The 23,874-nt window shown below is 37.2% G+C and overlaps 1 protein-coding gene across 3 annotated transcripts in view; it reads left to right on the forward strand.

The window, feature by feature from the left end:
* CAV1 (caveolin 1) overlaps positions 1-8,312 on the forward strand; it is a 35,731-nt gene extending 27,419 nt beyond the window's left edge. For all 3 annotated transcript variants that reach the window (XM_032761513.2, XM_058435685.1, XM_058435680.1), the window contains exon 3: positions 6,078-8,312. In XM_032761513.2, the coding sequence (XP_032617404.1) occupies positions 6,078-6,419 (342 nt within the window). In that variant the 3' untranslated portion in view covers positions 6,420-8,312. The remainder of the gene's footprint in view (positions 1-6,077) is intronic.
* Positions 8,313-23,874: the final 15,562 nt, after the last annotated feature.

Below are 23,874 nucleotides of genomic sequence, written 5' to 3' on the forward strand. Positions count from 1 at the left end.
TTTCATAAGGAAGACAAAGCTTCCCTGGAAGTCTCCTCTAGCAGATTTCACTTAGATCTCATTGGCCAGAACTGAGTCACATGCCTGCCTTAAACCAATCACTCACCAAGAAGACTAACATTATCATGGCAAGTCTAAACCAGCTGTGACTCATCTCTGAAATCAAAGGATTATTACCATTACCCGAATCGATCAGGATCCTGTTGGCAGAGAAGTGGGACTGTAGATTTTCAGCAGGCAACAAACAAGTCTTCTGTAAACTTCTTATGTGTTGTTTTTTATGTACTGGATATATGTTCTATATATCTAGTACAATCACAATTTCCAATAACAGCCTAAGAAGGTATTTTCCAATAGAAACAGAATATGTAAGATCATTACTTATGAAATCCCAAATGTACTTAAGGTTTCCTTCTTCAAAATTCCTTATTCAAAATAAAATGTCCAGATTTTGAAACCCAGAAAAGATTCTATATTTTAAAAATCCTGTGCACATGTAAACTGTTTTTCAAATATTGCCTTCAGATACATTTAACAGAATGAAATCTTCTGAGATTTACTACGTCAGCCAAGCATTATCAAAACAAACAGGACAGATTGCTTTTCTTGACGTCTGCTGTTTGACTTGTGTTAACTCATGTCTCTGAAATTGTAGTATCATAAGCCAATGCTGCACAAAGGTATTTCATGTCATTTATAAAAATCTGGTAATGTAAACTGTTAAATCCTTATAAAGCATCTGTTGACACACAAAAATATCACTGAAGTGCATTTATGCCTTTCATCTTTAGGTCTGCGTAATGATTCTCTCCAGAAGGCCAACTTGTTCCATAAATTACAGAACAGAAAGTTGGTTGTGGGAGGAGTAGCTCAACCTCATCTGAGGCATCCCACTCTAAGAAACTAATGGCACCTAAACCTCTTGGGCATTGGGGTTTTAAGCGAATTTTTAATTCTTGTTCTGCTCAAATTCTAAGTGATCACATAAAGTGCTGCTCCAAGCAAGACCAGCCCTTATAGAAGGGCAAGTGGAGTCAGTCCCCAAGGAGATGGAACTGGGGAGTGATCGTTTCAATGAGAGATAAATCAAACTGATGCTAAATGTGAACAACGAGCCCATTAGAGACTGTGAGAAAGAGGCACCATCATCCACTCAACAATAGACCTGTGGGACTTCTTGATAGCCTGAAGATGTTTAATTTCAGGTGCAGGTATCCAGAATGTAGCAGCTAGACTGATCAAGGATGTGTGGTGATAGCAAGCAGTAGTGGAAGAACTCAGGAGAGTTCCTAAGCCTGAATTGCAATCCTGTGCTGCCATAAAATGGGAAGATATAGTTGGTCTAGTCATCTGACAGCTTTGGTCATCAATTTCTCTATCTCATATGTGACTCTACTGCTTTAAGAATCCCTTTAGCTTTAAATATCTATGAATCTGCTGAAGCAGCTGTGCTTTGATTGATGTGGAACTCTGAACTCCCTTAAATACAAAGACCAATTATTTAGCCCGGCTTTGTTGGATTCAGTGCATTCTGAATACATGTCAAAATATACCTGGATTTGTAAAAAATATTCCTTCCTGGTTTTTTCACCATAGATAGATGTACAAAAATGTCCGTGTTCACACTGTGGAAAGGACATTTCTCATAAACTCACACAGAGATACCTTTCAAGTCAGTGCCTTAGAAAGCAATGAGAGATTTAAAGGAGACCTAGAGATATGAATGGAGAAGGCAGAGAAGGTACGTGAGGAGGACGATGTAACTTCCTAGGGAAAAAGTACGAAGCACAAGGCTGGACATAGACCTGGGAATCAGGAAATTAGAGTTCTAATTGCAGCTTTTCCATTGATTCACTTGGGATCTTGAGAATGTCTGTCTCATTTTAATCATTCTGGGCCTCAGTTTCCATATCTGTCAATTAGAGTCAGAGTCCCTGGCTGGGTGCCCAGGATTGTGAGAACATACTGTTCAGAGGCATAAAAATACAATCAGTACCAATAATGTACTAGTACCAGTACCTAGGATGCAAAACATCCTAGGTACTAGATGTCCTAACTTAAAGTGGAAACATTAACAAGAGTAATTCTTTGAATGATCAAAATGGGAATATTTTAGGAAGCATATCTATCTGGGTGAAAATTCAGCAAATAAGACAATTGTAAAGGCTTGTGGTCTCAGGAATACAAAGGCAAAAATGCCCAGACTTGAAATATGACAAGTTCTAGTTTTGTCACTTAGCATCTCTGTGACCTTGGATAATTTCTTAACCCCTGGCAGTATTGTCGTCTGTAAAATGGGAATAATGACATGCACGTCAGTGGGTTGTGGTGAAGATTATTATAAATGGAAATTAGCTCTTTTGAGCCACTGGTGGGGTTTAAATTCCCAGCCCTTAGGGGCTTTGCAGCTGACAGTTCCTCTTATTACAATTGTCTATTTAAAAACCTAGTCACAGCCCGGTGCAGTAGCTCACGTCTGTAATCCCAACATTTTGGGAGGCCAAGGCAGGAGAATTGCTTGAGCTCAGGTGTTCGAGATCAGCCTAGGCAACATAGTGAGACCCTCTCATCTCTACAAAAAGCAAAAAATTAGCCAGTGATGCATGGCTGTAGTCCCAGCTATTCTGAGGGCTGAAGTTGGAGGATTGCTTGAGCCCAGGAGGTCAAGGCTGCAGTGGGCAGTGATCATGCCACTGCACTCTAGCCTGGGTGACAGAGCAAGAACCTGTCTCCAAAAAAAGAAAGAAAGGAAGGAAGGAGGGAAGGAAGGAAGGAAGGAAGGGAGAGAAAGAAAAAGGAAGGAAGGAAGAGAGAGAGAGAAAGAAAGACCTAGTCACCAAAAGCAAGAGATTTTTTAAATGCTACTATTTTTTGGGCATTTACTAATCATATTGCTATGCTTTGCACCCATGCTAAGTACTTTATATAAATTATCTCATGTACTCCTCTCAAACTAATTACTGCTGTGTAAATAGAGGTAGAAAGAAACTAAGCTTTATTTCTGCCTCTATTGTTTCTTTAACCAGCCTTGCTTCCTTTTTCAGCTGCACCTAATTGGCTGTACTTTTAGTTTTCTTTTAAACTGCCTTAAATTTTAAAGACTAAAGCAGCAATAACTAACTGAATATATTTATATAACATGTTATTTTTGTCATGTTGCTTTCCACCCCTGGAGACCTGCTCTAAATTCACTTGGACATTTGAGGATAAATCAGGCTCACTAGCAGTTTCTGAAAATGCAGTTTCACTGAAAATACAGGCATCCAGAAATTTAGTAAGCAACTTAAAAGAAAGTATAAGAATCTCCTATGTATTCATTGAAAAATAATTTGAATTTATGCTTAGAAAAATAGAATTATTATTAAGAAATCTTACACACTCATGTTTGTAAATATCTTCACTAAGAACCAGTTGTATATATGGCATAACACTGTCCTCAAAGAACATGCTGGGAGAATTGTTTCAGTTACCAGAAGGTTAAATTTGGCAAACTCTTCTTTATTAACGTGCCTTTTAATTATGAAGTAGCATACTCACCTTTGAGAAAATTTGAAAAACATTTTTGTAAAGTGGTGCAATATTGAAGAAAGTTGATAACTTTCAGACCAGATTTAAGCCTCAAATCTACCTCTCTTTCACCTGGACAACTCATTAGCATTTCTGAACCTCACATTTTTTCTATAAAGTGAGAATACTATATTACAGAGTTGTTGTCAGTTAAATGAGAACAGTGTCTGATCATAATAACTAGTCAACAAATGTTCACAACTCTTCCCCTCCTAGGAAAAGAATCTCAAGGCAGACCTGCTTCGGGTCTGCTCTGTAAAGAGGTAGGAATCCTCTGCTCCCGGTAAATTGCTTCCTAACGTTCTTTGGTAATAGACTATTTTTTAATAAAGGTGATGGATCATTTCCCATTATACACTCAAAATGTGTGTACCCATTTCAGGGCAGTCATGGATGACCACTGCCCATCTTTTGACCCCAGATTAAGAACACCTGCTGTAGTATTTTAATTCTGCCTTCAAATCCTCTTACAAAACAAAGACATCTTTAAAAAATAAAATTCTTTAGGTGTCTTGCAGTTGAATGCAGGAAAACCAGAGCCCCTTATTTTTGATAGTTTTGGGAAGAATGCAGTGTCAGAACACAAACCCATAATAGACAATTAAATAATGTGCACAGAAACTTCATAAAAGTATTGACCTGATTTGCCATGTATTTGCCACTTTTTAAAACACACAAGTAAATGTTTACCCTGTGTCTAGATCCAAATGGGTGAAGAAAAAATGAGTGACAATAAGTCTACTTAAGCCCACTTACATAATTGTGGCCATACTGTTTTTTTCACATTACATTATTAGAACATTGGACAATAAGTCAAGAAACAGAATGTTCTACAAAATAAACTTTAGAAATTGGTAAGCATCATGTACTTTTTCCAGAAGACGTTTTATTTTGTCGAATCAAAGGTGGCTTTTTGGCACTGAGCAGCTCCGTGGAGTCATGGCAGTCCTCATTCCCTAATCCTGAGCCTGCCTGAGTCGCTGCTGGCAGTCATCCACTTGTTTGGATTTCAAACTGCATTAAATCCCCTCCTATAGCTGTCACTGCCAAGCAGTTGCACTGGCTCTGTCCTACCTTTCTGTTGGTAATTCTGTTTTTAATCCTATGCTTCAGTGTAGTTTATATAAATCTTTACAGAGGGATAAAACTTCCTGTAATTACTTGTTTGGGTGAACACGTACCTGGGAGAGCTATTGGGAAAGGGGCCAAATTTGCATTCCAGCTCCTTTCATCCCCACCCTTGAGCTAACCAAGTCCTGTGGATTCTTCCCTTAGCATCTCTGGAAACTTCTTTTCTTTTCTTTTTTTTATGACCGCTTTTCCAGTCCTGGCCCTTCAAACTTAAGTGACAGCAACAGTCTCCCTGCCTTGAGTCTCTTTCCTCCTTCTCCCAGTGTGCATACGGTTGTCAAACCCATCTTGATAAACTAGTGCATCGATGGTGGCTACGCTCCCCTGTTCCCACATCTTCCATAGACCCCACTGTCTGTAAAATAATATTCGGTCTGGCCTCAACCTGTCTTTCCAGCCTTGGTGGCGCAGGTCTATTCTGCCTGAGACACTCACTCTGACACCCTTGCTTGTTCCTGGGCTTTGACACATTTCCAAGGTCCCTTTCTTCTTCGTCTCCAAATCAGCCAATTGCCCAAGCCCTGCTCAAATCTCCCACCTCATGAAGCCTTCTTGATGCCTCCCAGCTCACCATGATCTAATTTCCTGAAGTAATTATGCTAATTGGGCATTTGAAGAATTGTTAACCAATTATGAACTAACTGCCCCGTAACATTGCATGTGTAGTTGTCTTCAAAGGCAGTTAAATTATGTCATGTTCATTACATTGTACTGAGTGCCTCGTATCCTTATCCATGTTTGGGGGTTTTACTTTAAGTCAAGAAATTTAATCACATCCATTCGGTTTTCTCTAGAGCTGTAGTTCTCAACATTTTGTGTGGTAGAGAAACACCTAGAGAACGTGTTTAAAAATCTCCTGGGTTCCACCCTTGAGAGATAATAAGGTCCAAGGGGAACCCAAATACCTGTGTTTCAAGTCGGCTTATTGGCTCATCCTATTATACCAACTCCTCGGAAGGCCAAGGTGGGTGGATTCCATGATCTCAGGAGTTGAAAACCAGCCTGAGCAATATCTTAAAAAAAAATAATAATAAAGGATTAGCCGAGTGTGGTGGCATGCACCTGTGGTCCCAGCTACTTAAGAGGCTGAGGTAGGCAGATTGCTTGAGCCTGGGAAGTCGAAGCTGCAGTGAGCCATGATCATGCCACCGCACTCCAGCCTGGGTAACAGAGCAAGACCCTGTCTCAAAAAAATAAAAATGAAAAAATCTGTATTTCCAAGTTCCAAGTGATGCTGATGCTGCTGGTTGCCTTTAAGCATCTTGCAAAGAACGAACTCATAAATGCTAATACAGTATATGTCTATGGATACTGAATAGTGGGTTTTTTTTCTCTTTTCTTCTATTCTGTGCTCATGTTCTGTCACTTCTTCCTTTTAGATTGACTTTGAAGATGTGATTGCAGAACCAGAAGGGACACACAGTTTTGACGGCATTTGGAAGGCTAGCTTCACCACCTTCACTGTGACGAAATACTGGTTTTACCGCTTGCTGTCTGCCCTCTTCGGCATCCCGATGGCGCTCATCTGGGGCATTTACTTCGCCATTCTCTCTTTCCTGCACATCTGGGCAGTTGTACCATGCATTAAGAGCTTCCTGATCGAGATTCAGTGCATCAGCCGTGTCTATTCCATCTACGTCCACACCGTCTGTGACCCACTCTTTGAAGCTGTTGGGAAAATATTCAGCAATGTCCGCATCAACTTGCAGAAAGAAATATAAATGACATTTCAAGGATAGAAGTATACCTGATTTTTTTTCCTTTTAATTTTCCTGGTGCCAATTTCAAGTTCCAAGTTGCTAATACAGCAACAATTTATGAATGAATTATCTTGGTTGAGAATAAAAAGATCACTTTCTCAGTTTTCATAAGTATTGTCTCTTCTGAGCTATTTCATAATTTTTGGCAGTCTGAATTTTTAAAACCCATTTAAATTTTTTTCCTTACCTTTTTATTTGCACGTGGATCAGCCATCACTTTATTGGCTGAGATATGAACATACTGTTGAAAGGTAATTTGAGAGAAATATGAAGAACTGAGGAGGAAAAAAAGAAAAAAGAACCAACAACCTCAATTGCCTACTCTAAAATGTTGGTCATTTTATGTTAAGGGAAGAATTCCAGGGTATGGCCATGGAGTGTACAAGTATGTGGGCAGATTTTCAGCAAACTCTTTTCCCACCGTTTAAGGAGTTAGTGGATTATTGCCATTCATTTCATAATCCAGTAGGATCCAGTGATCCTTACAAGTTAGAAAACATAATCTTCTGCCTTCTCATCATCCAACTAATGCCTTACTTTTCCTGAAATTTTAACCTATGATATTTTCTGTGCCTGAATATTTGTTATATAGATAACGAGACCTCAGTGCCTTCCTGTTTTTCACATTTTCCTTTTCAAATAGGGTCTAACTCAGCAACTCGCATTAGGTCAGCAGCCTCCCTGAAGACCAAAATTAGAATATCCGTGACCTAGTTTTCCATGCGTGTTTCTGACTCTGAGCTACAGAGTCTGGTGAAGCTCGCTTCTGGGCTTCATCAGGCAACATCTTTATTCATAGTGAGTATGGTCAACACTGGCCTGATGAAATGAATTAAAGTGGACCAATAGGGCTGAGCCCTCTGTGGGCTGGCAGGCCTGGAAGCCAGCTTTCACTGCCTCTCATCAGCTGAATGAGGTCAGCATGTCTATTCAGCTTCGTTTATTTTCAAGAATAATCACGCTTTCCTGAATCCAAACTAATCCATCACTGGGGTGGTTTAGTGGCTCAACATTGTGTTCCCATTTCAGCTGATCAGTGGGCCTCCAGGGAGGGGCTGTAAAACGGAGGCCATTGTGTGAGCCTATCAGAGTTGCTGCAAACCTGACCCCTGCTCAGTAAAGCACTTGCAACCGTCTGTTATGCTGTGACACATGGCCCCTCCCCCTGCCAGGAGCTTTGGACCTAATCCAAGCATCCCTTTGCTCAGAAAGAAGATGGGGGAGGAGGCAGTAATAAAAAGATTGAAGTGTTTTGCTGGAATAAGTTCAAATTCTTCTGAACTCAAACTGAGGAATTTCACCTGTAAACCTGAGTCATACAGAAAGCTGCCTGGTATACCCAAACACTTTTTATTCCTCCTGCTCCTATTGTGATTCTGCCCTTGGGGACTTTTCTTAAACCTTCAGTTACGCTTTTATTTTTTTTTTTTCATACACTTATTGGAACTCCGCTTGATTTTTCCCTCTTCGAGTCTTCCTGACACTTTAATTACCGACCTGTTACCTACTTTGACTTTTTGCGTTTAAAACAGACACTGGCATGGATATTTACTTTCAAACTGTGTACATAACTGAAAATGTGCTATACTGCATACATTTTAAATGTAAAGATATTTTTATCTTTATATGAAGAAAATCACTTAGGAAATGGCTTTGTGATTCAGTCTGTAAACTGTGTATTCCAAGACATGTCTGTTCTACATAGATGCTTAATCCCTCATGCAAATCAATTACTGGTCCAAAAGATTGCTGAAATTTTATATGCTTACTGATATATTTTACAATTTTTTATCATGCATGTCCTGTAAAGGTTACAAGCCTGCACAATAAAAATGTTTAACAGTTAAACAGTCAGTTTTATTATTTTTTCCCAAAACAGGTGTTTATGTGTCAGCATCTGTGTATGTCTATGTATTTGTATGTAGTGAACATGTGCATAGTGTGTGTATGTGTTTGTATGTGTTTGTGGAGGGTAATGATCTCCCACTTTAAAATTATTACAAAGTCACTTAGGATATTTCTGCTAAGTTCATCACCATTTATGAGTTGCTTCAGATAAAAGTTATAATTAATAACAGGGTTTTTTTAGCAATTTGCCCAGTGTTTTATATGTCATCTAATTTGAGCCCCCAGCAAGCTTGTGTGATGGATATTAATACTCTTAGTGAAAGACACAATTTGCATTCGGGGCCAATGCCTTGAACTTTGCCATGCCTTAACTGGGTTTTAAAGAGGTATATTGCAGTCTCAATTTATGTTTGTTGCTTGGCTAAGTTTACATTCAGGACTCCTATATTAGGGTTCTCCAGAATAACAAAACCAATAGGAGACAGATGGAGATGATGATAGATAGATAGATAGATAGATAGATAGATAGATAGATAGATAGATGATAGAACAGAGATGATAAAGATAAAGATAGAGAGATAAAGATAGAGATAGATAGAGATGGACATGGAGATGGAGATAGATGGAGACAGATATATATATAGAGAGAGATGGAGATAGAGATATATAGAGACAGAGATAGAAATAGATGCATATATAGAGATGGAGCTACAGATAGAGATAGATGGAGATGATAAAGATATAGATGGAGATGATAGGCATAGAGATAGAGATAGATGGAGATGACAGAGATAGAGAGCAAGAGCTTTATTATAAGGAACTGGCTTACACGATTATGGAGGCTGACAAGTTCCCAAATCTGCAGGGTGAGTCAGCAAGCTGGGAACCCAGGAGAGCTGATGATGTAGTTCCAGTCCAACATCAGCAGGCTCAAGAGCCAGGAAAAGCTGCTATTTTAGACCAAGTCCAAAGGCAGGAAAAAAATTCAATGTTCCAGTTTGAAGGCAGTCAAGCAGAAGGAATTCTCTGTTACTTGGTGGTCAGGGTCAGGGTCAGCTTATTCTATGCAAGCCTTCAACTGATTAGATGAGGCCCACCTAGATTAGAGAGGGCAATCTGCCTTACTCCATCTATCAATTTAAATGTTAATCTTATCCAAAAGCACCCTCAAAGAAACATTCACAATAATATGTGACCAAACTTATGGACACCCCATGACCCAGTCAAGTTGACACAAAAATTCAGTCATCACAGTTTCCAATCCAGTTCCATCTACAAAAATAACTATATGGCTTTGGACAACTTTTATTCTATATTGGTAATAAATAGCTTCATCCATCACACATGTAGCCTGTAGTCCTAGCAGTTTGGAAGCCCGAGGCTGAGACTGGAGGATCAATTGAGGCCAGGAGTTCAGATCAGCCTTGACAATATAGTGAGACCATCAGAAAGAAAGGAACGAAAGGAATGAACGAAAGAAAGAGAAGAAAGAAAGAAAGAAAGAAAGAAAGAAAGAAAGAAAGTAAGTAAGTAGAAAGAAAGAGAGAAAGAAAGAGGAAGGAAGAGAAAGGAAGGAAGGAAGGAAGAAAGGAAGGAAGGAAGGAAGGAAGGAAGGAAGGAAGGAAGGAAGGAAGGAAAGAAGGAAGGTAGGTCTCATACCTTCCCTGATGTGGGTGCTAATAGTCAAGCCTTCTATGTTTTAATTTATAATCCATATTTTTAACATTGGGTGGAGGGGAGAAGTAAAGAGAGATACCCATAAAATAACACAGAAGGCTGAAATCACAAAATAAAAGGTGATGGCAATAAACACACAAAATATCAAACTTCTACATATCAAAAACAGTAGAAACAAATACAAACAAATGATAAAGACTGATAACAGAAAGCATTTGAATGCATAGCATTATAATATACCTAAAAATAAAGAGCTTTCATAAATTAAGAAAAAGATGAATAATAAGCAAAGATAGTTCACAAAAAGAAGTACACAACAATCATACAAAAACTTATCAGTAAAGAAGTAGTAGGAGTTAAAGCAATGAGACATCATTTTCACCTAAGTCTGCAGAGACGGTAAACAAAAGTAATGTCCATGCTGGTGAAGATGCAGGCGAGTGGGCACACTCATTTATTGCATCTGTGAGGGTAACTGGTATAAACCATTTGGAAGACAATTAAATGTACATGTGATATATCCCACAATTCCTCTTACTAAATAAAAATAATAGAGGCAATACCAATGTTCATCATCATAAATGTTCATCATTTTATTGTCAATAGCATAACACATTGGAAACAACATAAATATTAAAACAACCTAATTAGTTAAATAAATTATGGTATACGCATTTAACAGACTTCTGTTAGCTTTTAAATATTGGATGGAATAGAATATTTAATGACATGGAAATATGTTCATAGCATGTTACTAACTTAAATAGTAAAACTTAAAAATCGTGTGTAGGATATACTGCTACCTTTTGTTTAAAATTTGGGTGTGAGTGGATTTAAAGAATTGTGTCATTTCTGAGCTCCTGTCAGATACTTTACAGACATTATTGAAAATTTATACAAGATTTCAAAATAGATATTGATGTCCCCATTTTACAAATAAGGTTTAAAGAGTTTTAGAAAGTCACCCATTCACCATCACTAATAAGTATTGGGGCTATTGTCTAATCCAGGGGTGTCTGTCCTCAAAGCTCTGCTCCTTACACTCATCTATCCTGCTCTGTGCGGTTTCGGAGCCCTAAGCCTTTCTCCTCTTCATGAAGCTTCCTGTTCCCACTGGCTTGCAGAATTATTTCATCCACTCTGAAAGCAAGTAATGTGAGCAGAATTGGAGTAAACATTAGCAGAAGTTAAGTAATAGTTAAAACTTGTATTCAACTTCGCATGTCAATTGTATCCTTTATAAATGTATTAGTTTATGTAATATTTGCAATAACCCTATATGGTATGTATTATCATTATCATTCCAATTTTACAGAGTAAGAAATCGAGGCACAGAAGAGTCAAGTAACTCGCTCAGAGTTACACAGCTAGTAACTAAGTCAGGATTATGAACCCATGGAGTCTGGCTCCAGAATCTAGGAGCTAAACCATGGCAGCAAATCATATAGTTAGCGGGAAACCTGCAAAACAGAAAGCAAGTTGTGTCTCTACTGAGAACAAGTAATGGTCAACAATATGGAAGCCAATTAAAATGCAAATTAAAACATTTTGAGTCTAAAATATAAAATTAAAAGTACTCTCACAAATTTAAGAAAATCTTTTATTTAAGCATTTACATGTAAGTTTTTACGACATAAAAAATGTTTCATAATAGGGTATATTCAGTCACATTATAGTTTAGTGACTTTCAAGACCATAAAATGACTAAGTGATAAATTGATGTACAGACTCCAAGACAGAGATTTTAATGATGGAAAGAAACACACTTTTTGAAATAAACTCTAATATTTATATTATTTGACAAATATTAAATAATCTCCATGGAATCAGATTAGGTTCTTTCAAGTAACCGATAGAACCATTTTACCATTAAGATTCAAAACTATTTTTTTCTTTAGGACTCTCCATTCATTTATTTGACTTTCATATTCATTCTCAGATCTGCCAGTTGCTTTAAGTAATAATGAATGTCTCAGGATGTTGTGCATTACCCAACTCACCATCAATGCAAACTCTCTCCACTTCCCCAATGCACACCAGTCCTACTGATACTTGCTCTCATCTTATTTTTCCCTTCCACTATAATGGATGATTCCCTACTCTGAGCAAAAGCCATTCCCATCACATGTGCTCTGAATCTCATCCTTTCTTATTTTCACAAGATCTTTGCTCCGTTTGTCATCTCGTTTAACTCTTTTACTATCTATCTCTCCCTGTGTTCAGAATTGCTCTCATTAGCCTCCAAACATCACGTATAAATTTATCATTTAAAAAAAAAACACATTCCCTCCCTTAACCTTATCATCTCCTCCAACCATCAGTGTTTTTTCTCCTTTCTTTTACAGCCAAAATTTAAAAAAGAATTATTTATATACATTGTCTAAACACTATTAAATTACCCTACCTATAATTATACTTTTAAGCCAAACAGGTTTTGGGGTTTTTGGTTTTTTTTCTTTTTTCCTGAGTCTTGATAAGTTGCCCCATCTGGTCTTGAACACAGAGGTTCAAGCAATCCACTCACCTCAGCCTCCTGAGAAGCTGGAGCTACAGGCACATGCAACGGCGCCCAGCTGAACAGGTTTTTTAAGCAATTTTTATTTCTGGTACCCAGATGTAAGCACAGGCATGCTCAATAGTCAATGTCATCATTGGTCCATGTGGGGCTCTCTTCTATTTGATTCTATTTATTTTATTGTTTAATGATCATTAATTAACACCTATGAATTCATCACCAAATCAAATAACTACAACTCACAACTACACATTTGTTCCTTCTCTTTCCCATCCACCTGTACCCCTGCATCCATATGAGGTAACCATTCTCCTAAATTTTGTATTTATTATCTTTTTGCCTATTAGAAATATTTTAAATACAATCTCCCAGGGGGAAAAAAAAAACCTACTTAGTTTTAGCTCTTTTTAAAATATTTCTAAGGAGTACCATGCAGAATGGACCGTTCTGGCATTTGATTTTTTTTCACTTAATATTAAGATTCATTCATATTGTTGAATATAGCTCTAAGTCATTCATTTTCAGTGCTATATCTTTGTCTGTTGTGGGAACATATCCGTTTTTATCCGGCTGCCTCTTGAGGGGGACATGGTATGCCAATGGTGCTGCTATAATCATACTTCTATACGTCCACTGGGAGGGTTTGTGGGCATAAATTCCTCTACGGATTACCATTAGGACTGAATTGTTCAGTACCAAAAAATGATACACCCCCGGCTTTTCTAGATGTGATCAATGGCTTTTCAAAGTAATAATAGCAATTTACACTGCCACCAGCATTGGGAACTGTCAAACTTCTTCAATTTTGTTAATCAAGTGGGTGTGAAATAGTATCTTATTTTAGTGTTGATGTATACTTTTCTGATTACCAATGACGTTATGCGTCTCTTCACTGGTTTTTGGTCATGTGGGCTTCTTCTGTGAAATGACATGTCATTCACCAAGGGTTTTTAAAACATGGATTTTTCTTCATTGAGTCATAGGAATTCTTACAGATTCTTAATGTTTATCATTTTATTTTTACATGTGCTTCAAATATTTTTCTCAATTTGTATCCTTATTTTCACTTTCATTATTAAAATGTCTGTTAGTGAACACAAGTATTTTGACTTTAGTGTTCAAATTTATCCATTTTTTATTTTTAGTACTTTTTATAATGTCAAAGAGATATTTTCCTGCCAAGATCAGTAAGATATTTATTGTATTTTAACTAGCATTATTGTGGTCTAAGAGTTTAAATATCTTAGGTTTTTCTAGCATAAAAATATTTTGCAATATGTTCAATCACATCAAAGATTTGCTTTTAACATTTAAGTCCTTAATCCAGTTACATGGAGTTGATTTGTTTGTGTTGCATGATGTAGGAATCTAATTTCATTTTTTTCTGAACGAGACAACCATTTATGCTAGTTTCATTAATTGAAAATGTCTTCCTTTCTCCTTTCAACTATAATGCCACCTCTGTTATTTATTGAAGTTCCATTCATACTTGGATTGATTTCTGAACTCTCTATTCTAGCCCACTGGTCAATTTGCTTTTCCTGTACTCATATAACATTTTAAAGTGAGTCTCCAAATCTTGTAAGACAAGTTTTAATTTCCTGTTTTCTTTACTCCTTACTTTCTAAGGGCCTTGGGGTTTTGTTTTTTTTTTGCCATTTAATTTTCCAGAAAAACTTAAAATTGTCTCATCCATTTCTAATAAAAACTCACTTGGAATATCAATTGGAATTGAATTGAATCTTTAGATCAAGTTGGAAAATTGGCAAGTGTATGATACCAAGGCTTCCTAGCTCTGAACATGGAAGTAAAGTTTCATTTATTTCTTTATAAGCATTTTCAGTAAAGTTTCATAATGTTCTATGTAGAGTTTTTTCATGTTTTATGATTTATCTATTCCAAGTATGATAATTATTATGCCTAGTGACTATTTTAGAACATATTTACTAATTGTTGACTATCTTTAGAAATGCAATTGACTTAATATTGAGGCATAATTAACATTAAAGTGAAATACATATATCCTAACTACAGTTCAATGACTTTTGACAAATGTTATGTTTTTTAATTGCCAAATATATAAAATTTCTTAAATTAGTTTTTGTTTTCATTTCTAGCTCTATTTTGGGAAAAAAATATGATCTAAACATACTTGTTCTTGAAATGTATTATGACATTTTATGGTCGGGTCCATGATAAATTTTTATAAATATTTAATGTATGCTTGAGAAGAATATGCATCCTCTAATTTTTAGATGCAGAATTCAATATATGTCTATTGTATCAGCCTTATGTTTTGTTGTTCAGATTTTCAATATTTTGATGACTTTTTTGTCTAGTCCGTTTCTTAAATGAGAAGACTAGACTATCAGTCCCTCCTAATGGATTTATAATTGTTTGCTTTATATACATTTCAAGCTACTCTATTCAGTGCATACCTGTTTAGAAATATTTTATCTTACTGATGAGTTGGTTCTACATACCTTTTATGGTTAGGTAGTGAGTCTTCCCATCTTTAATTATTGTTTTGTCATAAAGTTTATTTTGCTAAAAACTTACATAGTCATACCTGCTTACTTAAGCATTTTCGTGGCTGGGCACAGTGGCTCACGCCTGTAATCCCAGCACTTTGGGAGGTCGAGGCAGGCGGATCACCTGAGGTCAGGAGTTCGAGACCAGCCTGGCCAACATGGTGAAACCCTGTCTCTAGTAAAACTTAAAAAATTAGCCGGATGTGCTGGTGGGCACCTGTAATCCCAGCTACTGGCAAAGCTGAGGCAAGAGAATCACTTGAACCCAGGAGGCAGAGGTTGCAGTGAGCCAATATCGCAAGATTCCATCTCAAAAAAATACAATAAAATAAAAGATAAACATTTTCCTGATGTGTTTAGGTCCAATCTTTTACTCTGAGGGCTGTCATGCACTAGCAATATCAGCAGTACACTACCCAGCTCTAGGGGATGCCATTTAGAGAGACTGTCATGTGAATGGTATCTCTTAGACTGTGTGCCCATAAGGTTCCCATGTTCTTATGCTTTATGTGAGTCTTTTATAAACAGCACAGAGTTGGATTTTGTTTTTTAACCAATCTGATAGTCTACTCTTTAACTGGAAGATTGGGTCTATTTATATCCATTGTGATTGTTGATACATTTTTCTTTTCTTCTATTTTCCTACATTTTATTGCAAGTATTCTATTTTTTGTTTATTTTTAATACTTTCTTATTTAAAGTAATTAATATATATACAGTATATTTTATATATATATATATGTTTGTGTATATACACGCTCTAACTAGACAAGATTTTTAGTATATGTTCATTACTTTTGGCCATCCCCCCACCAGGGTTGCCAATCATATTGACACCATACAGAGCGTTAATTCTGTGGTATTTTGGATATAGTTATTTTTTTCTTGATATTTTTTCTTCTCTTTCTTTCTTTTTTTGAGCACTTATGTTAAAACATCTTTTCAATGGGAGTCGTTTTTATGGTAAAGCCTTGTATGCCTGAGAATATTTTTATTGCCATCACATGTTTGAATGACAAATTTATTAATTGTAAAATTCTACCTTCAAATTTCTTTTCTTAAGTATTTTTTAAAAATTACTCCATTGCCTCTGGAATTCTGCGTTTATTGAAAACTCTCATGTCATTTGTGTCATTTATCATTTTCTCTTTGCCTATGATATTCTTAAATCTCAATATAATGGACCTGTGTGTGAATTTTTTAAATATATATTTATTTAATATTTTTAACATATATTTCCCATGAAATGTTTCTCTAAAGACCATTTCAGTCTGTAGCTGTTCTTTCTTTTGAAAATGTTCTCCACATTTCTTTAAATATTTTCCTCTTTTAATTTTTATAATTTTTCCTCCAGGGACTCTAAGTATCTAAAACCTGGTACTTCTATTATCTCTGGCTATGAACTTTTACGTTTTCTATTGTTCTAGAAGCATTCTTCCAACTGGTCTTTCAACTCCATCATTTTTTAGCTGTATCTATGTCACTATTTTTCCCACCTATTAGGTTCCTTCAAATCTACATTTTTATCCTGATATTTTACACGGCTTTTTTTGTGAGGGGAATTTGTTGTCTTGTTTCATGTTGCTAATATATTTCTTTTTCTCAGTTAGGATGTTTATTTAAGAAGATATAAATTATTGGTCCTTTTGTTCTAATATATCTGCTCTCAGGGGTGTTTGTCATCCAGTTTGTTATTCTGCTTTTGAGATCGTTTACTCCTCAGATGTCCTCTACCCAACCCATAAATGAAGAAATAGCCCAAGTCTCCACCCTAAGCCCTCTTCTTGTCTCTCTGTGCATGTTCTCTCCAGATTCTCTCATCTCCTGTGGGTGTCTCATAGATATCTCTATCATACGCTATCCCAAACTGTACTACTCATGCTTCCTTCACCCTGCCAAGTATTCTACATCATGTTTAATTGTTCAATCATCCACATAGCTACCCAAGCTTAAAACCTAGGAGTCCCCATAGACCTTTCTTTTTCCTCAAGACCTATAGCCAATTCATTACCAGATTCTGTCAGTTCCTTCTTCAAAATATATCTTGCTTTTGCACCCCTGCCTCGATTCCACTGCCACAACCTCAGTATGAGCGGCCATAATTTAAATCCTGGTCTACTTTAGGCAGTCTACCTGTTTCCACCCTTAACCCCATTCAACTCATTTGGCCACTTTGCTCTACAGCAACACGCATTTTCACAGAGGTAGACACACATACACACACACAGAACTTAAAATCCTCTAGTATCTTCTCACTGCATTCAGTAAAATGCATTCATAAAATCACATCTATTTACCAAGGCCTACAAAGTTACGTGATTCAGCTCCTGCCTATCTCTCCAATCTAATTGCATACCACAACCTCCTCATGATCTGTGCTCCAGACACACTGATGTTCTTTCAGTCCCAAGAACGTGCTATGGCCCCTCTCAAAGTCAGAGGACTTTGCACAGCTGCTCCTTCTGACCAAGATGATCTTACACCATTCTCTCTACTTTGCTATCTCCTTCTCATTCTTTAGGTCTCAGCCTCAATGTGAACCCTCAGAGAGGTCTCCCATATCTTCCCTAAGTGAAGCAAGTCCTTTTGTCTTAATCTCTATCTTAGCCTCTTGCCTATTTCCTTCACAGTACATATCATATTGAGTAATTAGCTGTTCACAATGTTTAGTTTTACACCACTTTTAGGATTTAAACTCCATGAGGCAGAGATTTTACCATGACAGCAATTAATATTTGTTGGATGAACGGTCAGACCATCCTGGAGACTATGAAGGCATGAGGTGCCAAATTTCTGCAGTGCCACTAGTAATGCCATGAAGAAAATCACCTAACCCACTCTGAAAATAAATTACAGCATTATTAACAACATGCTTGCCATTTGTTTTTCTTTTTAGACTTTATTTCTCCATGATTTTGTTCTCCATCAAAACATCCTCTAAGGTACCCATTTGAACTTTTTTTAATGTCAAAACATGAGTGTCTCTAATGAAAATTTTAGCAAGGACTACCATGGATGTTTGATATACATATTTGTCTTACTTGAATAATAGCAACCACATGTTGATACAGCTATTAAGGAAAAAGAAGTTTTTCCTGCAGCTGCTGACTTCATCAATTCTTCTCTGCAATGAGTCACTTAAACTTCCACAGAGCTAGAAAAGAAAAAAAGAAAAAAAGAAAGGTGCAAGTAAGGAAGTAGGGATTTTTTATTGTGATGAGAGAGCAGTGGGAAGAGTTAGACAGGGAGAAAGTGAATAAAATCAACTAGAATGAGAGATTTGATTCCATAGAAAGTTGAGTAATTTGCGTGTCAAAAAGATAAAACTATACACTTGCCTAGTACTTTAACAACACAACTGAAAAGCATGTGAAAACTGGCATAAAGGATGGGGTATTTGCAACGGGAAAAAGGCAGTCATTTTTTTAAAAAAGCAACAGCTGCCAGTTTGAGCCACTCTACAAATGGCCAAGAAAGAAACCTACTCCTTTCCTTCAGTTGTATTAATATAATGCCATCCATTAATGAGATAATAACTATCCCAGGCACCAGTCAACATCCTTTTGAGAGGATGTTTCTTAAATCCCCCATCATATTGCACAACCTCTTGGAAAAGGTGAGATTTAATTACCTGCCAACTCTAAGTCAGAAAGTTCTGTTGATTGTACGACACAAGTAAGCACTCAGTAAAGTGCATAGTACAATATGCACTTTGATTAATATAAATTGGCTTCAGAGTGACTTTGCATTTTTATAGTGATTGTGTTGTTTGCCTCATTGCCTTTCATAATGCCTGCTAAATAATAATAGTCTTTACTTATTGAGCACATACCACACACAAGGCAATGTGCTAAGCATTTTGCAAATATTACTGACAACAGCCCTATGTGCTATGTGTTATTATCTAGGTCAAGTAGATACTATTGCTCTGTTTTAGAGATCAAGAAATAGAAGCTTAGAATGGTTAAATAACCAACTCCAGGTCACCCAATGAGTTTAATACCCATGACTATTAGCTTCAAAGCTATTCTTTATAGGGAACTCACTACGTGCTTGGGAGAAAGTGCATAAGTGTGACACCATTTGATAGTATTATGATAGCATTACACCATTTGACAGTATTATGATAGCATTGTGTGTCATCAATGGGAAAAAAAGAAGAGTGAATGATTAAAAGCCATGCAAATAATGTATTCTCTAGTCTAAGTTTCTGTTAATAGTTGTTCATGTTATTCCTTCCACAGGCATTTATGGAGCAACCATTCGGTATCTCATGGATTAAAAAGATAAGCAAGACAAAGGTCTTTGTCTTCATGGAAGCTCAGTGAAGCCCCTACAAAGGCAACTCCAAGATGAAATTAATATTTTGCTCTTTTTCTGTTCAGAAAATAACTTTTTGTAAAATAAAAATTGACAATCAATTGTACAGTTTAATATGTGGCTTTAAAACTGTGTCTTATAGAATCCCGAGGTGTCGACCAGCTCCCCTAAGATGACAGAGGTGGACTAGGGAAAGGAGTCAGTGAAATGGTGTCTACCACTTTCCCTCAAACACACAAGTTCTGTTTTAATTTCTTTTCATATTAATTTTCAGCATAACATTTTGTTTGACTAAGTAGTTCTATCGCAAAGAAAATTTGAAAACCTTTGATTGACTTGGTGAAATAAACATATACTTTATATCAACTTAGATCTTAAATGAAATGTTGGTACTTGCTTTTGTAATTATCACTAAAATGTGTTCTCATAATAACTTTTGAAGATGCAGGCTTCACAGAGCAGATGAGCAGATGACCAAACACAGAAAATATCTATCAGAACCATGAGTAAATACCAATTAAAATATATGATAGCCTTGTAAACTCTCCCACTCTTGGTCCAACAGAAATGAAAAATTACTTGAGTGGGATGAGTAGGAAAAAAGTGGTAGTGTCATTCAAATTCCAGAGGAAGAGATGAATTTAATGGTGAGGTTACTGGCATTGGGACAAATATCAGGGATGATGTCAAATATTACTCAGTCACATTCGAGTAAAATATCAGCCTTCGGTATCTTCATTGGTCTAGAACAGTTTCTTTAGATCTTCTTATTTCTCTTTCAAGCTTCAACCTTAAATAATAGGCCATTGTGTAGCAGAAAAAACTTTTAACTTAGAAGTAGAAATCTATAATCAAATCCTCAGCCAACTTAAAAACAGTTGTGTGACCTTGGATAAGTCCCATAGCTGGACTGCATTCTCTAAACCAGCAGGTATAATGTTTCCTACCTCATTACAGTGTGGTGTAAATGAAAATGTGAAGAATGCCTAAAACAGAGCCAGACCTTGTATGCATTAGAAAGTTTCAAGCAGCCACTCATTCCATCACCCTGTGTCACTCTTTCTAGTGGCCCAGGGTCACTTACCTGTTTTTCTTAATACACCCCAAGTCTTTCTCTTGCCTCTCTTTGTAGACCAGAATTATTCTTGTGTTCATCAATATGGATTGAGTCAAAAATTTTCAAGATCTACCTGACCTATTGCTTCAAGGATCCATCATCCTCTGGCTTCCATTTTTTGTATTTCTATAGGCATGGATTCAAAGGGGACATCTGACTGGCTCAGGCTAGATCCAGATTAACTCCTCCTACATTTGCATCCATCCTGGTCCAATCAGTGGCAGCTAAGGGAGCTCAGTCACCTTGTTTGAAGTTTGCCCAGTCAAGGGGCTGTGAAAGGAAGAGGAAGTTAATCTGAGACAGGATTGTGATGGCAGACCAGCAAACATGTCTGTTTACAATCTAAATATTCATAAAATTCCAATCCCTCAAATTCTCTCACATATGTATGCTCTTGTATTCCCCCAAGATAGGAAGGGAGGCATGCTCATAACCCCATTTTACAGATGGGAAGAATAAAGTGCCAGGAATACTGGTCCCTCCATTAGGGTCACTTAATGAGCCACTGGTGGAACAAGAAATAAATTCGAATTGAGAGCTTAGACTGCCTGGTCTCCTGTTAACAATTAAGACTGCAAAAATTTCAAACCATATTGCATGTACAATAAATACTGCATCTGAATCACTTGTAGAGACAAAGACAGAGGCACAGGGAGAAGGCAGATCTATCCAAGGTCACTCAAGTGAGGAAATAAACCAGCTTAAAATAGACTTTTGTCTCAGCAGCATTGTGCTTTCACTCCTGGGCAACTTCCTGCCTATACAGTAACATTAATGCCAGCAAGGAAGGAACCTGAGGGTTAAATCCTTGGCCCCAGCCCCAGATAGCAATAGAGAACCCCACTCCCATAATTCAGTCAAAAAATAGATGTCCCTTTCATACAAGTTTCAGAAAACACAGTTAATATACAGCCACTACTCACAAATTAAATGAGTTATCTTACTGTAAAGAGCATAACTATTTTATTATCTTTGCAATTTAAATGAAATATGCTAAAGGTAGAAGCAATACAAAACAGCTGCTGCCAGAAGTTTCAATAAAAGATCACTGCTGGGCACCCTTATAACTGTGGGACCATTAGGAGACTTAAATGTCTCCTTCACTTTACCCATGGTAGGGGGTGAGGCTGCACTGAGAAACATCACTGGCATGAGGTCAAATTGCCTGCCCTATGATTAATGTTGCCAACTGAATTCAGAAGTTGCCACAGTTCTCACCCTACGGTTCAGGCTCATTTATAAAATACAGCAAAGGGAGCCCAGTGCTTTGAGAATGTCAATGCAAAATTATAATAATTACTTATTACATGATACAGTTATTAAAGTATTTTCTGTGTTGTTCAAAAAAAAAAAAAAAAGGCATGTACATTGGTAGAGAAGACAGAAGAAATACGTATAACTGTGTTTTCCTCTTGTAACTTTCCCAGGCAGAATTACTCTGGTCCCTAAGGCCTTGAGGCACTTTTTTCTTATCTCCATTGAACTGTAAACTACTGGGGTTCAGAGACCAATTTTTAGCTTTCATTGTATCCATAGGGCTTAGCATAGTGACTGGCATAATAAAAATCTGCTAAACTAAAACTGATACCCTGTTATAGAATTTCTGTGATGTATTGTAAGTTCTGCCATAGGCATGCAATAATTGTAAGTTCTCAAAATGGAGGGACCAAGTCTAGTCCTTCTGTATCTTTGTAACTCTGCAGCTCTGCTATCCAACAGAACTTTCTGCAATAAGGGAAATGCTTTATTTCTGTTCTAGGAAAAGGAAAGTTCTTAAAGAAATGTTCTTCCTTTAAGAATCTATGTATACACTATTCAATAAGAGCCACTGGCCACTTGCGGCAATTGAGTGCTTGAAATATGGCTAGTGAGGTGAAAAAATGCATTTCTGATTTAATTTCAATTAAAATCACCCCTTGTAGCTCATGGCTACTATGTCAGACAGAGCAGCACTGGAGGCCAAGTGTGGTGGCTCACACCCATAATCCCAACATTTTGGGAGACCAAGACGGGAGGATCATTTGAGCCCCAGATTTCAAGACCAGCCTGGGCAATGTAGAAAGACCCAGTTTCTACAAAAAAAAAAATACAAGTAAATTATCCAGGTGTGATGGCACAGGCCTGTGGAGGATCACCCGAGTCTGGGAGGTTGAGGCTACAGTGAGCCATGATTGCACCACAGCACTCCAGTGTGGGAAACAGAGTGAGATCCCATCTCAAAAAAAAAAAAAAAAAAAGAGTAGCACTGGAATCTAGGCTGATGTTTGGCTTTCAGTAGTTGCTATTTGAATGTTTATGAATGAATAAACGAATGAATGACTACACATACCTAATCCCTCCACAAACCTACTTCCCGCCAAAATGCTCTCAGCTGCAGAGTGCTGCAAGCATGCAATATGTACTTGGCCAAGTTGAGTTTAAATAGGTAGTCTACAGGAAAAGCAATTCGGTCATTCATTGGATATTGCGAGGAAATCTTTTATGGCTAATTTGAAAGATGTACTTCAAAGTAACCACTTAAGTCATCCATAAGCCATATTTTCACTCCACATCTTACTGCTTAGGACAGAGTAGTCAAGTGGAAAAGCAATGGACTTGGGTACTAGTTACACTCAGCTGTCTACTAACTGATTGGCTTTGAGGTTCAATTAACATGCAAAGTGCTTGACTTTTCTTAGTGGCAAAATGGGGAAATCCTATGTGCCATGCCTCCTTACCAGGATGTTGTCAAAAGCAAATGAGATAACTGGCATGAAAACATCTAATGCTAAGCAAATACAGATTATTATTAAAATATGTTACTTCAAATTATTTTAAATAACTATTATCATAGTAATGGTGCTTGTGTTATTAACAAATAATTGAATATATGTTTCTTTGCACAAAAGGCAAATTATTTTCTTCTACTCTAAGAAGATTTCCATTTTTTCTCTCTGCCACTTCATATCTCAGAAGGTCACATCTCGCTTACTGGGCAGTTTCAGATGACAATTCTACAATGATTCCTCTCACCTATCTCACTGAATGTGGCTGTCAGCATAAGTAGGTTACATTGTAGGGACTGTGTTTGTAGCTAGTGTTGGCATGTTATTTTTCCAGCCACCACTCCAAGGAGAAGAGTTCACATCGTGTTTCTAAATCACTTCCTGCAGAGTGATTATATGGGATTCTTTCAGAAATAGAAGGAATGGAAAAAGCAAGACCACAAAGTAATTTGGAGAACATCCAAGACTGATAAGACACCAAAAGTAGGGGGGCTCCACAGCACTAGGAGCCTGTGCTCCGATCCCTTGCAGCACCCTAAGATATGATAGGATCTCAGCAAGAAACAGCCACCTAGTGTTCCTAAAGAGGCTGGACCATGAGCACCAGGCTCCTAGACTTGGCAATGACCCCTAGTGCACCACA

The sequence above is a fragment of the Hylobates moloch genome, unplaced genomic scaffold (genome assembly GCF_009828535.3).
Source record: "Hylobates moloch isolate HMO894 unplaced genomic scaffold, HMol_V3 SCAFFOLD_1, whole genome shotgun sequence".
Lineage (NCBI taxonomy): Eukaryota > Metazoa > Chordata > Mammalia > Primates > Hylobatidae > Hylobates > Hylobates moloch.